General features: G+C 37.6%; 1 protein-coding gene and 1 pseudogene across 1 annotated transcript in view; both read right to left on the reverse strand.

Moving 5' to 3' along the window:
• Nucleotides 1-1,388, reverse strand: part of Slc15a2 (solute carrier family 15 member 2) — a 33,410-nt gene extending 32,022 nt beyond the window's left edge. The window contains exon 1 of the mRNA XM_047565210.1: nucleotides 1,210-1,388. Within this exon, the coding sequence (XP_047421166.1) occupies nucleotides 1,210-1,347 (138 nt within the window). The 5' untranslated portion in view covers nucleotides 1,348-1,388. The remainder of the gene's footprint in view (nucleotides 1-1,209) is intronic.
• Nucleotides 1,389-12,159: 10,771 nt separating this feature from the next.
• LOC124993653 (protein yippee-like 2) lies at nucleotides 12,160-12,633 on the reverse strand (annotated as a pseudogene).
• Between the last annotated feature and the right edge of the window lie 462 nt (nucleotides 12,634-13,095).

Raw genomic sequence — 13,095 nt, forward strand, 5'->3', positions numbered from 1 at the left:
TAGACCACTGAGTCACATCCCCAGCCCTATTTTGTATTTTATTTAAAGACAGGGTCTCACTGAATTGTTTAGCACCCCGTGTTTGCTGAGGCAGGCTTTGAACTTGCGATCCTTCTGCCTTAGCCTCCCAAAATGTTGGGATTATGGCATGCTCCACATTGCCTGGCTGGGAGAGCCAAACTTATCAAGAGATTTATATCACCTTTTATCTCTCATAAGAAGTATATACATCTTTGTAAGTCTTTAAATTCTTTGGAACCAGAAGAGATTAGTAGATAAAGAAATAGATATAGTAAATCAATATACTTATTCTTTAATCTATAGAGATTACACCACACACACACCTTCTAAATATAAAAATTTGTTACTGTATGATAATAACTTGCTTGAAAGATGTGTTGAACTGGGTTTCTTATCTTTCCAGCCCACAGATTGAGAACTATGTAACCTGGAGTTCAGTTAACCTGTTTTCACTAGCTACATAACATGGTTACTGACTGTATTAACATACTGAACTTGGCCATCTCATTACTCCTGCCTTAGTATCCACTTGTCAATCCAAAGAAATGAGAATAATACTATCTCTTGGTCTATGGTAAGAACTCATCAAATATTAACTATTATCACTAAAATCTTTCTATAATCTCTCAGTATAAGTCTTGAATGAGATAATAAATTGGGAAGTGTTTTAACAAGTACATAATGTATTCTTTGTTTCTCTATCCTATCTCCCACTGTAAACTGAGGGAACTTAGTAACAGAAATTGGACCTATTCTAAAACTTCTTTTGGTTTTCAGAAGGCTCTGCACACAGGGGTAACTAAGGGCTAAGTTTTCATATTGGTAAAGAAAGAACAATCACACACAGTTCCCCAGACAGGAATGCTTGCCAAGTTTCCCTGGACATTCAAATTGCTTTTTCCCCCCAGAGAAACTCAGAATATGCAATGAAATCCACAGCAAAACTTGGGATTCCAACTAAAAAAACTCTGACTACCTCTTCCTCCTGCTTCTTCTCATAAGCAAAAGAAATTTCTATATTGATTTGGTTTTCAGGTAATTCTAACTCTGAGAGAGAGAGAGAGAAAGAGAGAGAGAGAATAGTTTTATACCCTAATACAGTGCAGCATGAAGTTCTAGAAGCCAAGGAGGAAAGCCAAAAGAACAAGGCTACTACTGTCAGAGGCAGAACTGAATTTGGGAACTCACCGGAGATGACTTCTTTGGAGGGCTGGGAGGCCTGGGTGGTACCTCTTCAGTGGAGACAGGTGAAAAAAGAGTTTCCTTGGACTCATTTTTCTGGAAAGGATTCATAGCTGGCTCTTTTCTCTCTCTCTCCTCCAGCATTTGGCTTCAGTAGGCAGTTAGGACAGCTGCCAGCCTACAGTGAAAAGGGGGACTGCGGGGAGGAGGGGAGGCTACAGCAACTAGGTTTAACCCTGTAGGTGTCAGTTTCAGTAGCTGCCTGACTCAGGGCAAAGCTGGAAGCTATGGGAAAAGAAAGGGATCCGTGCACCAGTTCAAAAGAATGATTGTACACAAAGTAAAGCACAGGGAAGTGAAAATGGCATGTCACAGGTCACAAGGAGATAAAACAATGCTAGAGCATTAATATGGGTGTCTGTTAAGAACTCTCTTTGCAAATAATTAGAGTATAGTTAAGAATACAACATCTTGAGCACAGATCAAAAAACTGATTTCAGGATTACAACTGCCTTTTACTAGATCCCATCATGTGCAAGGGTAATATATATATTACTATATATATGTCATATATGTATATACATATATTTATTGATTTATTCTCACTACTATTTCTATTTTACTGAAACTAATGTTCCAGAAATAACATTGGAACTTATCCAAAATCACATGGCCAGTAAGTGGCAGAACTGGAATTTTTACTACACCATAACAGACAGATAGGAAAGGTAGAGATTAGTATCAGTAATCCTTTAGTCACTATTCAGGTATGGAAGTTATGTAAATGGAAATATAAGAATGTAGGAAAATTGAAGGGCTTTGAAGAAGAAAAGTCATCACAAAACTAACTTTGCAGTCAAGAAAGATGTTGATTTTGGTTTCAACATCATAAAATCCAGCTAAAAAAAATCCTACAAACATAAATTTAAAAGATAGGGCTAAAGAAGATCAGAGAAAAGGGTTGGTGATGCACATCTGGGAATCATTCCTCTCCATTGCTAATGTCATCCCTTGCAATTTTATTTTCTCACTTCAAGTTGAATCTATCCTTTTATTTAAAAAAATTAAATTTGGGTAAAAATTGTGAACTGGTAACTTTCCAGGTGTTATTGCAAGCATTACTTTCCTGAATTTTCAGTGGATACACTCTCTAATGATTCCAGAATATCATATTTGTCCTTATCAGAAGAGAAACAGAACCAGCATGATGACAATAGGTGCATTTTCTACATATTATTTTTGTTAAATCAAAGAGGCATGAATAGAACAAAAGAACATGGTACTGCTCTAATTCACAGTCAAATGAAAAGGGGAGAGAATGGCCAAGAGCTATAAAAAGAATCAGAAAATGCAAACCACAAGGTAAATCCATGAGGAATAAATTGTGAAGATCAAGCAACATCAGAGTGAATTATTTTATTTGAGAATATGAGAGAGAAAACTTATGACTCTATCCCTTGAAAAATTCTTAAAATATCTATTTGAATACTTTATCAACCAAAAAGTTATTTTCTTCCCTAAACTTTAACTCAGACTTTGACCACGTTTTATAGCTTCTTTTATACTCCATTTCCTCTCTCTCCCACCAACCTTTACCCATGAATAGACCAACTTCATTTCTGACTGTAGCATTAATGATTAATCTTGGTTATTCTTTTAGGAAGAATAGCCCTACTTTGCAAAATAAATAAGCAGTCAGAAGTTATTAGTCAAGTGACAAGTAAAAATAGCAGATGCCTTATGTTCTGTCCATGGCTTCTCTTGCACTAGTCTTGAACCTCTACTACAACATTTGATCCTGCAGAGTAGATGGAATGGCACCTGTATGCAAACCAATTCATTTGTGCTCAGCGGTACCCCAATACCAAACTTCAGAGTGTGAACATTGGTTTTCTGACACTCCTCTGTTTAGGTGAAATTCTTTTGATTATGGCAATAGAATGATAGTATTCATAGAATCAAATATTAGAAATGAATGGAATCTTAACTTTGTCCTATGCAAACTAAAACCTCCATGATGAGATCAGTTAGGGTAACATTTCATATTTGCTTTGCCTTGAAAATTCTAATTCAGTAGATCTCAGTAGGGATCTAACTAATGTTTTTAATAAACACCTCTACTGATTCTCAAGCTAGGAATTTGGGACACCCTGGTTTTAAACTAGTCTCTTATTCTAGCCTGAAGAGTATTTCAGAGGAGCTCTCAAGAAAAGGAAGATGGATTAGAGCCTCAGGCTCCCAAAGCATAGTCTAAAACCCTTTATATCATATCAGGGTGCCTCTTAGACCTTATTGTTTTTGCTAAGTTGCAGTAAAATAGAAGAATAAAGAAGGAAAGATCAAAGAGATAGCACCTCCCAGATGGCAGTATTACTCTTCAATGACACAAAAGACAATAAAAGTGGAAGCATCTAAATATTAGAATTAAATATCTGTGATAAAAGTAAAGAATATCTATGGCCTCAGTGATTGTGATATCAGAATGAAGTTTTATAGTTATATGTAGAAAGGAGATTGAAGCTCTTACATGATAGATATCAACATAGTTGGAGAGAAGAGGCAAATAAGAAGTGAAAAGAGAACATGTGTTTAACAAGGTCCTGGGGTATAAAATTGGCACACACAAAATTGTATTTAAATATCAGCAACAAAGAAATAGAAAAAGGAATGTAGAAAATGATTCAGTTATAAGAGCATAAAAATATCTAGGAATAAGTGTAACAAAAGATGTTCAATACCTTAATACTAAATACAATAAAATGTTATTGAAAATTAAAGATTTCTAAATAAGTGAAGACAAACCATTCTCATGATTTGGAAGACTCAAATTGTAAAGATGTTGTATTCCCTGAATCAACTTATGATTTTCATACAAAATTACAAGATCTGTGCGTGTAGAAAATGGTAATTTGACTTTTTTAAATTTATTTTTATTGTAAACAAATAGGATACATGTTGTTTCTGTTTGTACATGAAGTAGAGACATACCATTTGTATAATCATTCATTTACATAGGGTAATGGTGTTTGATTCATTCTGTTATTTTTTCCTTCCCCTACACCTCCCACCCCTCTTTTCCCTCTATACAGTCCCTCCTTCCTTCATTCTTGCCCACTCCCACTCCCCATTATGTGTCATCATCCACTTATCAGCGAGATCATTCGTCCTTGGTTTTTTGAGATTGGCTTATCTCACTTAGCATGATATTCTCCAATTTCATTCATTTGCCTGCAAATGCCATATTTTATTATTCTTTATGACTGAGTAATATTCCATTTTATATATATACCACAGTTTCTTTATCCATTCATCAATTGAAGGACATCTAGGTTGGTTCCACAATCTGGCTATTGTGAATTGAGCAGCTTTGAAGATTGACGTGGCTGTATCTCTGTAGTACGCTGATTTTAAGTCCTTTGGGTATAGGCCAAGGAGTGGGATAGCTGGGTCAAATGGTGGTTTCATTCCAAGCTTTCTGAGGAATCGCCACATTGCTTTCCAGAGCAGCTGCACTAATTTGCAACCCCACCAGCAATGTATGAGTGTACCTTTTTCCCCACATCCTCGCCAACCCCTATTGTTGCTTGTATTCTTGATAATCACCATTCTAATTGGGGTGAAATGGAATCTTAGTTTAGTTTTGATTCGCATTTCTCTTATTTCTAGAGATGTTGAACATTTTTTCATATGTTTGTTGATTGCTTGTAGATCTTCTTCTGTAAAGTTCATTTCCTTGGCCCAGTTGTTGATTGGATTATTTCTATTCTTGGTGTAGTTTTTTGAGTTCTTTATATATTCTGGAAATTACTGCTCTATCTGAAGCATGAGGGGAAAAGATTTTCTCCCACTCTGTAGGTTCTCTCTTCGCATTGCTCATAGTTTCCTTTGCTGAGAGAAAACTTTTTAGTTTGAATCTATCCCAATTATTGATTCTTGCTTTTATTTCTTGTGCTATGGGAATCCTGTTAAGGAAGTCTGATCCTAAGCCAACAAGTTGAAGATTTGGACCTACTTTTTCTTCTATAAGGTGAAGGGTTTCTGGTCTGATTCCAAGGTTTTTGATCCATTTTGAGTTGAGTTTTGTGCAGGGTGAGAGATAGAGGTTTAGTTTTATTCTGTTGCATATGGATTTCCAGTTTTCTCAGCATCGTTTGTTGAAGAGGCTATCTTTTCTCCATTGCATATTTTTGGCACCTTTGTCTAGGATGAGAAAATTGTATTTATTTGGGTTTGTGTCCTTGTCCTCTATTCTGTACCATTGATCTACCTGTCTATTTTGGTGCCAATACCATGCTGGTTTTGTTACTATTGTTTTGTAGTATAGTTGAAATTCTGGTATTGTGATACACCTGCTTCACTCTTCCTGCTAAGGATTGCTTTAGTTATTCTGGGTTTCTTATTCTTCCAGATGAATTTCATGATTGCTTGCTCTATTTCTGTAAGGTACATCATTGGGATTTTAATTGGAATTGCATTGAATCTGTATAGCACTTTTGTTAGTATGGCCATTTTGACAATATTAATTCTACCTATCCAAGAACATGGGAGATCTTTCCATCTTCTAAGGTCTTCCTCAATTTCTTTCTTCAATGTTTTGTAGTTTTCATTGTAGAGATCTTTTACCTCTTTGGTTAGATTGATGCCCAAGTATTTTATTTTTTTAAAGGCTATTGCAAATGGAGTTGTTTTCCTCATTTCCCTTTCAGCTGTTTTGTCGCTTGTGTATAAAAATGCTTCAGATTTATCTGTGTTGATTTTATAGCCTGCTATTTTGCTGAATTCATTGATGAGGTCTAGAAGTTTTCTGGAAGAGGTTTTTGGATCCTCTAAATATAGAATCATGTCATCCGCAAATAGTGACAGCTTAAGTTCCTCTTTTCCTATTCGTATCCCTTTAATTTCTTTAATCTGCCTAATTGCTCTGGTTAGAGTTTCGAGGACAATGTTGAATAGAAGTGGTGAAAGAGGATATCCCTGTTTTGTTCCCGTTTTTAAAGGGAATGGTTTCAGTTTTTCTCCATTAAGAATGATGTTGGCCATGGGCTTAGCATAAATAGCCTTTACAATGTTCAGGTATGTTCCTACTATCCCTATTTTTTCTAGTGTTTTGAGCATGAAACGGTGTTGTATTTTGTTGAATGCTTTTTCTGTGTCAATTGAAATAACCATATGATTCTTATCCTTAAGTCTATTGACATGATGGATTACGTTTATTGATTTATGGATGTTAAACCATCCTTGCATTCCAGGGATGAATCCCATTTGATCATGGTTCACAATTTTCCTAATATGTTTTTGGATACAGTTTGCCACTATTTTGTTAAGGATCTTTGCATCTATATTCATCAAGGATATTGGTCTAAAATTTTTTTTCCTTGATGTGTCTTTGCCTGGTTTGGGTCTGAGGGTGATATTAGCTTCATAGAATGAGTTTGGTAGGGTGCCCTCCTTTTCTATTTCCTGGAATACTTTGAGAAGTATTGGAATGAGATCTTCTTTGAAGGTCTTGTAGAACTCGGCTGAGAATTTGTCTGGTCCTGGGCTTTTCTTGGATGGTAGGTTTTTAATGGCTTCTTCTATTTCATTGCTTGATATTGATCTGTTTAAATCGTGTATGTCCTCCTGATTCAGTTTGGGAGGAGCGTATGTCTCTAGAAATTCGTCAATGTCTTCGATAGTTTCTATTTTGTTGGAATACAGATTTTCAAAGTAACTTCTCATTATGTTCTGTATCTCAGTGGTGTCTGTCGTGATATTTCCTTTTTCATCACAAATTTTAGTAATTTGAGTTTTCTCTCTTCTTCTCTTTGTTAGTGTGGCTAAGGGTTTGTCTATTTTGTTTACTTTTTCAAAGAACCAACTTTTTGTTTTGTCAATTTTTGAATTGTTTCTTTTGTTTCAGTTTCATTTATTTCGACTGTGATTTTAATTATTTCCTGTCTTCTACTACTTTTGCTGTTATTCTGTTCTTCTTTTTCTAGGGCTTTGAGCTGTAATGTTAGGTCATTTAGTTGTTGACTTTTCTTTCTTTTCTTGGACGTGCTCCACGCAATGAATTTTCCTCTTAGTACTGCTTTCATAGTGTCCCAGAGATTTTGATATGTTGTATTGTCGTTCTCATTGACCTCTAAGAATTTTTTTTTTATCTCCTCCCTGATGTTTTCTGTTATCCTTGTTTCATTCAATAGCATATTACTTAGTCTCCAAGTGTTGGAGTAATTTCCCTTTTTTATTTTGTCATGAATTTCTCCTCTCAGTCCATTATGATCTGATAGAACACAAGGCAGTATCTCTACTTTTTTGCATTTCCTAAGGGCTGCTTTGTGGCATAACACACAGTCTGTTTTCGAGAAGGTTCCATGTGCTGCTGAAAAGAAAGTGAATCTGCTCATTGATGGATGGGATATTCTATATATGTCTATTAGGTCTAGGTTATTGATTGTGTTATTGAGTTCTATGGTTTCTTTGTTTGGTTTTTGTTTGGAAGATCTATCCAGTGGTGAAAGCGCTGTGTTAAAGTCACCCAGAATTATTGTGTTGTGGTCTATTTGATTCCTGAAATTAAGAAGAATTTGTTTGATGTACAGGGATGCACCATTGTTTGGGGGCATAAATATTTACTATCATTATGTCTTCCTGATTTATGCTTCCCTTAAGTAGTATGAAATGTCCTTCTTTATCCCTTCTAAACTTGGCTTGAAGTCCACTTTATCTGATATAAGTATGGAAACCCCCGTTTTTTTACTGAGTCCGTGTGTGTGGTAGGTTTTTTCCCATCCTTTCACCTTTAGTCTGTGGATGTCTTTTTCTATGAGATGAGTCTCTTGCAGGCAGCATATTGTTGGGTCTTTCTTTTTAATCCATTCTGCCAGTCTATGTCTTTTGATTGATGAGTTTAGGCCATTAACATTCAGGGTTATTATTGAGATATGATTTGTATTCCCAGTCATTTGGGCTTATTTTTGGTTTTAAAGTTGGCTTGGTTCCTCCTTTGAGTGGATTTTTCTCTAAGGTAGTTCCTCCCTTTGCTGACCTCCATTGTTGTTTTTCATTTCCTCCTCCTGAATATTTTGTTGAGAATTCTGTGGCACTGGCTTTGTATTTGTAAATTCTTTTAACTTTTGTTTATCATGGAAGGATTTTATTTCATCATCAAATCTGAAGGTTAGTTTTGCTGGGTATAGGATTCTTGGTTGGCAACCATGTTCTTTCAGAGCTTGAAATATGTTGGTCCAGGTCCTTCTAGCTTTTAGAGTCTGGATTGAGAAGTCGGTTGCTATCCATATTGGTCTCCCCCTATATATAATCTAATGCTTTTCTCTTGCAACCTTCAAAATCCTATCTTTATTTTGAATATTAGGCATTTTCATTATAATGTGCTTTGGTGTGGATCTGTTGTGATTGTGTGCATTTGGTGTTCTGTAATCCTCTTGTATTTGATTTTTCCATTTCATTCTTGAGGTTTGGGAAATTTTCTGATATTATTTCATTGAACAGGTTGTTCATTCCTTTGGTTTGTATCTCTGTGCCTTCCTCAATCCCAATAATTCTTAAATTTGGTCTTTTCATGATGTCCCATAGTTCTTGGAGATTCTGTTCATGATTTCTCACCATCTTCTCTATTTGGGCAACATTATTTTCAAGATTAAATATTTTGTCTTCATTGTCTGAGGTTCTGTCTTCCAAGTGGTCTAGTCTGTTGGTGATGCTTTCCATTGAGTTTTGTATTTGGTTTATTGTTTCCTTCATTTCAAGGATTTCCATTTGTTTGTTTGTTTGTTTGTTTTTTGAGAATCTCTATCTCTTTGTTGAAATAATCTTTTGCTTCCTGCACTTGCTCTTTCAACTGCTTATTGGTATTATCATTCATTGCATTTGCTCTCTTATCTCATCCTTTGCTTCGTGAATCATCTTAATCTTGTATAATCTGAAGTCCTTTTCTGACATTTCTTCTACCATACTGTCATTGGATTCTATTAATATAGTATCTAGATTTGTTTGCATCATTTTCTTCCCTTGTTTTTTCATGTTGTTCTTGTATCTTCCCCTCTAGCAGTGCAGATCTGGGGTATTGCAGATTCCCCCTTATAGGCTTATAGTGACCCTATAGGTTTCCAAAACCTTTTCTTTAAGGGGAGATTAATATTAGCAGTGCCCAATTCAGACACTGTGCAATCCTAGACCAAATAGCCCCTATGAGGACATTAACAATATTGTCATAATAAACAGAATGAGTTCAATTATTATCTTCAGTATAACAAACAGGTTTTCAATAAGGTCTGTTGTTTCTAATGGAGGACAAAGAGGATGCAGAGGGATGTAGAATGTAGCTGTTATTGGGATAAGAAAAGAATATACAGAAGTTCTAGATAATAGAAAGGGTGAGAGTATAATCAAAAGAAATTGGATGTTAGCATGCAAAAAAGGGAGAAAGAGACTCTGAGGGAACAGGTAAACAAAAGGAAAAGAGAGCAAGAAAAGTAAAGAAATAAAAACTTAAAATTGTTCAATAAGGAGAAAAAAGAAAATCTACACTCTAACAGTCATATAGTATTCAAACCTCCCAGTGTTCAGTAGCCTGATGCATGAGAGGTACCTGACAATGAGCTTCAAGCCTCCAGTAGGCATCTCAGGATGGGATTTGCCCCACCTAAAGATCGGAGCTACGGCTTCCAGGATTATCCAAGATGGCTGCTCTGGGTTCCAAATGTGTTGGTAAACGGGAAGCTGCAGCTCAGGTTGTGGACGTGGTCAGTTGGAGGTCCTGGAGGCGGGGTGCGGTTTGTCAGGCAGGAGTCCTGGAGGCTGGGTGTGTTTCGTGTGGTTGTGGAATCCTGGAGGCAGGGTGCAATCAGTCGGTCTGGGGTCCCAGTGATAGGGTGCAGTCAGTCTGGGGGTACAGGTGGCAGGGAGCAGTCAGTTGATGTGAGTCCCCGGAGGCAGGGAGTGATCGGTTGGGCTGAGGGATCCTGGAGACGAGGCTCAGTCAGTCCAGCCATTGGCCCTATGGGGTCTGGCTGTTGTCTCAAAATGGCGGCAGCCACGTGTAATCAAACCTGCAGGTACTGTGACAGTGAACTTCCAGGCAACAGCAGGCAACTCACACAACCACCACCCAGATAAGATATTAAAAAAAAAAAAAGAAAGAAAATGAAATCTTTCAATGCTGTAACTCCTGCAGAGAATAATAGCCACTGCTTCTTTTCTACCTCCCTGTCAATCCATCTTCTCCAAAGGTAACCACTATTCTTATTTTCATCACCGTAGATATGTCTTGCCCATCCTGCACTTCATGCTTCATGTAAATGGAATAATACTGTCTGTATTTTTTTTTTTTTTTTTTTTGCGGTGCAGGGAATCGAACCCAGGACTTTGTGTTTGCAAGGCAAGCACTCTACCGACTGAGCTATCTCCCCAGCCCACTGTCTGTATTTTTTGTATTTGATTTACTTTACACAATACTACGTCTGTGAGATTCATCAGTGTTGTTGCTTGTAACAAGATTCCCCCCACCCATGTTTGGTAGATTCACTGAACGTGCCACAATTCATCCAACCTTTCTTCTGTTGATGGATACTTGGGTATTTCTAGTTTTAGTATTAACTATTGTCAATTTAGTTTTTACTGGAAACTTTGCTTCTTGGAATCACCTTCTTTGTAAGATTCTAGACCAGAAAAACTTGTGTGAGATTTAGGAAGTAGGAATGAAGCATTGGATGTTACCCTTAGTGATCAAAGACTGAACGGAGGTTGTGCTCCAACACTTTGTGCCAGTAAGACCTTGTCCTCAGATGATGGATCCATATGTGTAGGGGAATGCTTCAAAGTTCATGCTGTTTTCAAATCTTCCCAGGTTTTATTTTTCATCAGGGTCTTTTGAGTTTCTGTGATATTATGGTATGTATATTTTGATTTATTTTTAATACTAAAATTTACTTGATTTTATTTATTTTCTTTTCTAGCCAATAGTAGTGCAAGAAAATTTTTCAGTTCTCAACCTGGTAATTTATTGCAGTCAATTCCATTGAGGGAAAAGTACAGAGCAGAATTATTTTAAAGACTCGGTCAAGATTAAAGTGATCAAGATCTTTTAAAAAATATATTGGATTTTACTTGGTTGCTGGTCAAACCTTTGGGATATTTGCATCTTGCAGTCATTGCAAATAGCAGTCCCCTCTGCTCTGACCTACAGTGGCCATTAAGCAAAGTCGATGATTGCCAGAGGCTGAATGAGGAATCACAGTGTTCAAAACTCATCAGGGCTTCACCCACCTCACTCACTGCTGCCAGGACGTTCCCCAACTCAGCCTGAGAGAACCAGGCCCTCGTCCTGTCAACTAGAATTAGGGTCACTTTTTGGGCTCATTTGTTATCCTGGCACATTTGGTATCAGAAACAGAAACTTCTGATCAGAAAGAATGCAGTCATGAGATTTTGAGGTTTTTTTTTTTTTTTCTTTTCCTCTTTGTCCTTTTAATAAAGTTGATTATTTCAAGCCTAAGTTACCAGGTCTCCAGGAGCAGTGCAATTTTGTTCCTACCTCCACTCTCTTGTCCCCTGCCCACCCCGAGACCCTCAGAGTTCTCCCTTTTTCCTCTTCCTCATGCCAGTGCCACTGCTTTCCTGACCAAAGGCCATTGGGCAGCTTATACTGGGCCCTGGAACCTTTTTCAAGGTGGATTGCCACCAGTCCTGCAGTCAAAATCTCTTCCTTTCATTGCTTTGTGTTCAACCAACTCTGGAATAGAGAAACCAGGATGAACTCGAAAACAGACATAAAGCAAAGAGGCAGACAGACAGCAATTTAGAGGTCAGGCCACTAGAAAGATGGCATCAGTGTGGGAAGATGCCCCAGATGACAAGTCCCCTAACTGGATGTCACCAACTTTTCAGTCACTGTCTCACACTTGGGTAGATTTTCCGTTGGATGGTTGGGTAGATGTTGTCTGATCAGACTCAGCCATTGTCCTTGATCATGTGTGCTAGTTGAATGATGTATTTGTCTTCTTTATATTTCTGACTGTTTTTGAAAGTATGTCCATATTTCCAGCCCAGAATGATTTTGCAATTTTCACAGTAAATGTCTGCAACTGCATGCAGTCCTGTTTGTGACACTTGCTTTTCTGCAGGCCCACAGCCCGAATTATCTACTGAGTTAAAGAGGTATGCTCATCTTTGACTTCTTTGGAATGGCTTGGAAATCGGTTCATCGTGATTGGCCTTGTGAGCTGTGCAGTGAGTGCAGCTGTAGATCGTGTAGCAGGACAGCAGATATGCCTGGAAACTTTTGAATCTTCTCACCTTCACCTCTGGCGCTGATGAAAGAGGGTTGAACTCTGGGTCAGCCTGTGAGGCATACCACAGGATGGGTAACATAGGAAACACGCAGGTTAAGGCTGTGGTTGGGTAGTGGGTGGGTGGCCTCCACATACTGGCGATGTCTTCAGAGGAAGGACCCTCAAGCAGGGTCTAGGGGTTGGTTTCTTAGCAACCTGATATCAGGCAAAGGAGTGCCCTGCCCTATATTTTTTCATCAACGGTTTCTGACTCATGCTTATAACCCTTGTTATTTTCTAAGTGATAGAATAATGTTGGGGCACTTTAGGCCTCCGATGCAGGCCTCAGAAAGCAAAGTCTTTCTCTCTCCCTTTTCCTCTTTGAACTTCTCCTGCCCTCCTTTCACCTGCTCTTTTTCTTCCCAAGGCAAGTCATAGAAATCAGAATTTCTTTTTCCTAAGATGGGATCATAGAAACTAAACATATGCTCTAATCTTCCCCCACTGTTATCTTAAAACTGGCCATAAAATTCTGTGTTGTACCTTGTCTGATAGTCAGTCATTAAACCCTCCTAATTCTAGAAGGTTCTTACCTCATGCCCCTGAGGAAGGAATG

The sequence above is a fragment of the Sciurus carolinensis genome, chromosome 9, assembly GCF_902686445.1.
Source record: "Sciurus carolinensis chromosome 9, mSciCar1.2, whole genome shotgun sequence".
Taxonomy (NCBI): Eukaryota; Metazoa; Chordata; class Mammalia; order Rodentia; family Sciuridae; genus Sciurus; species Sciurus carolinensis.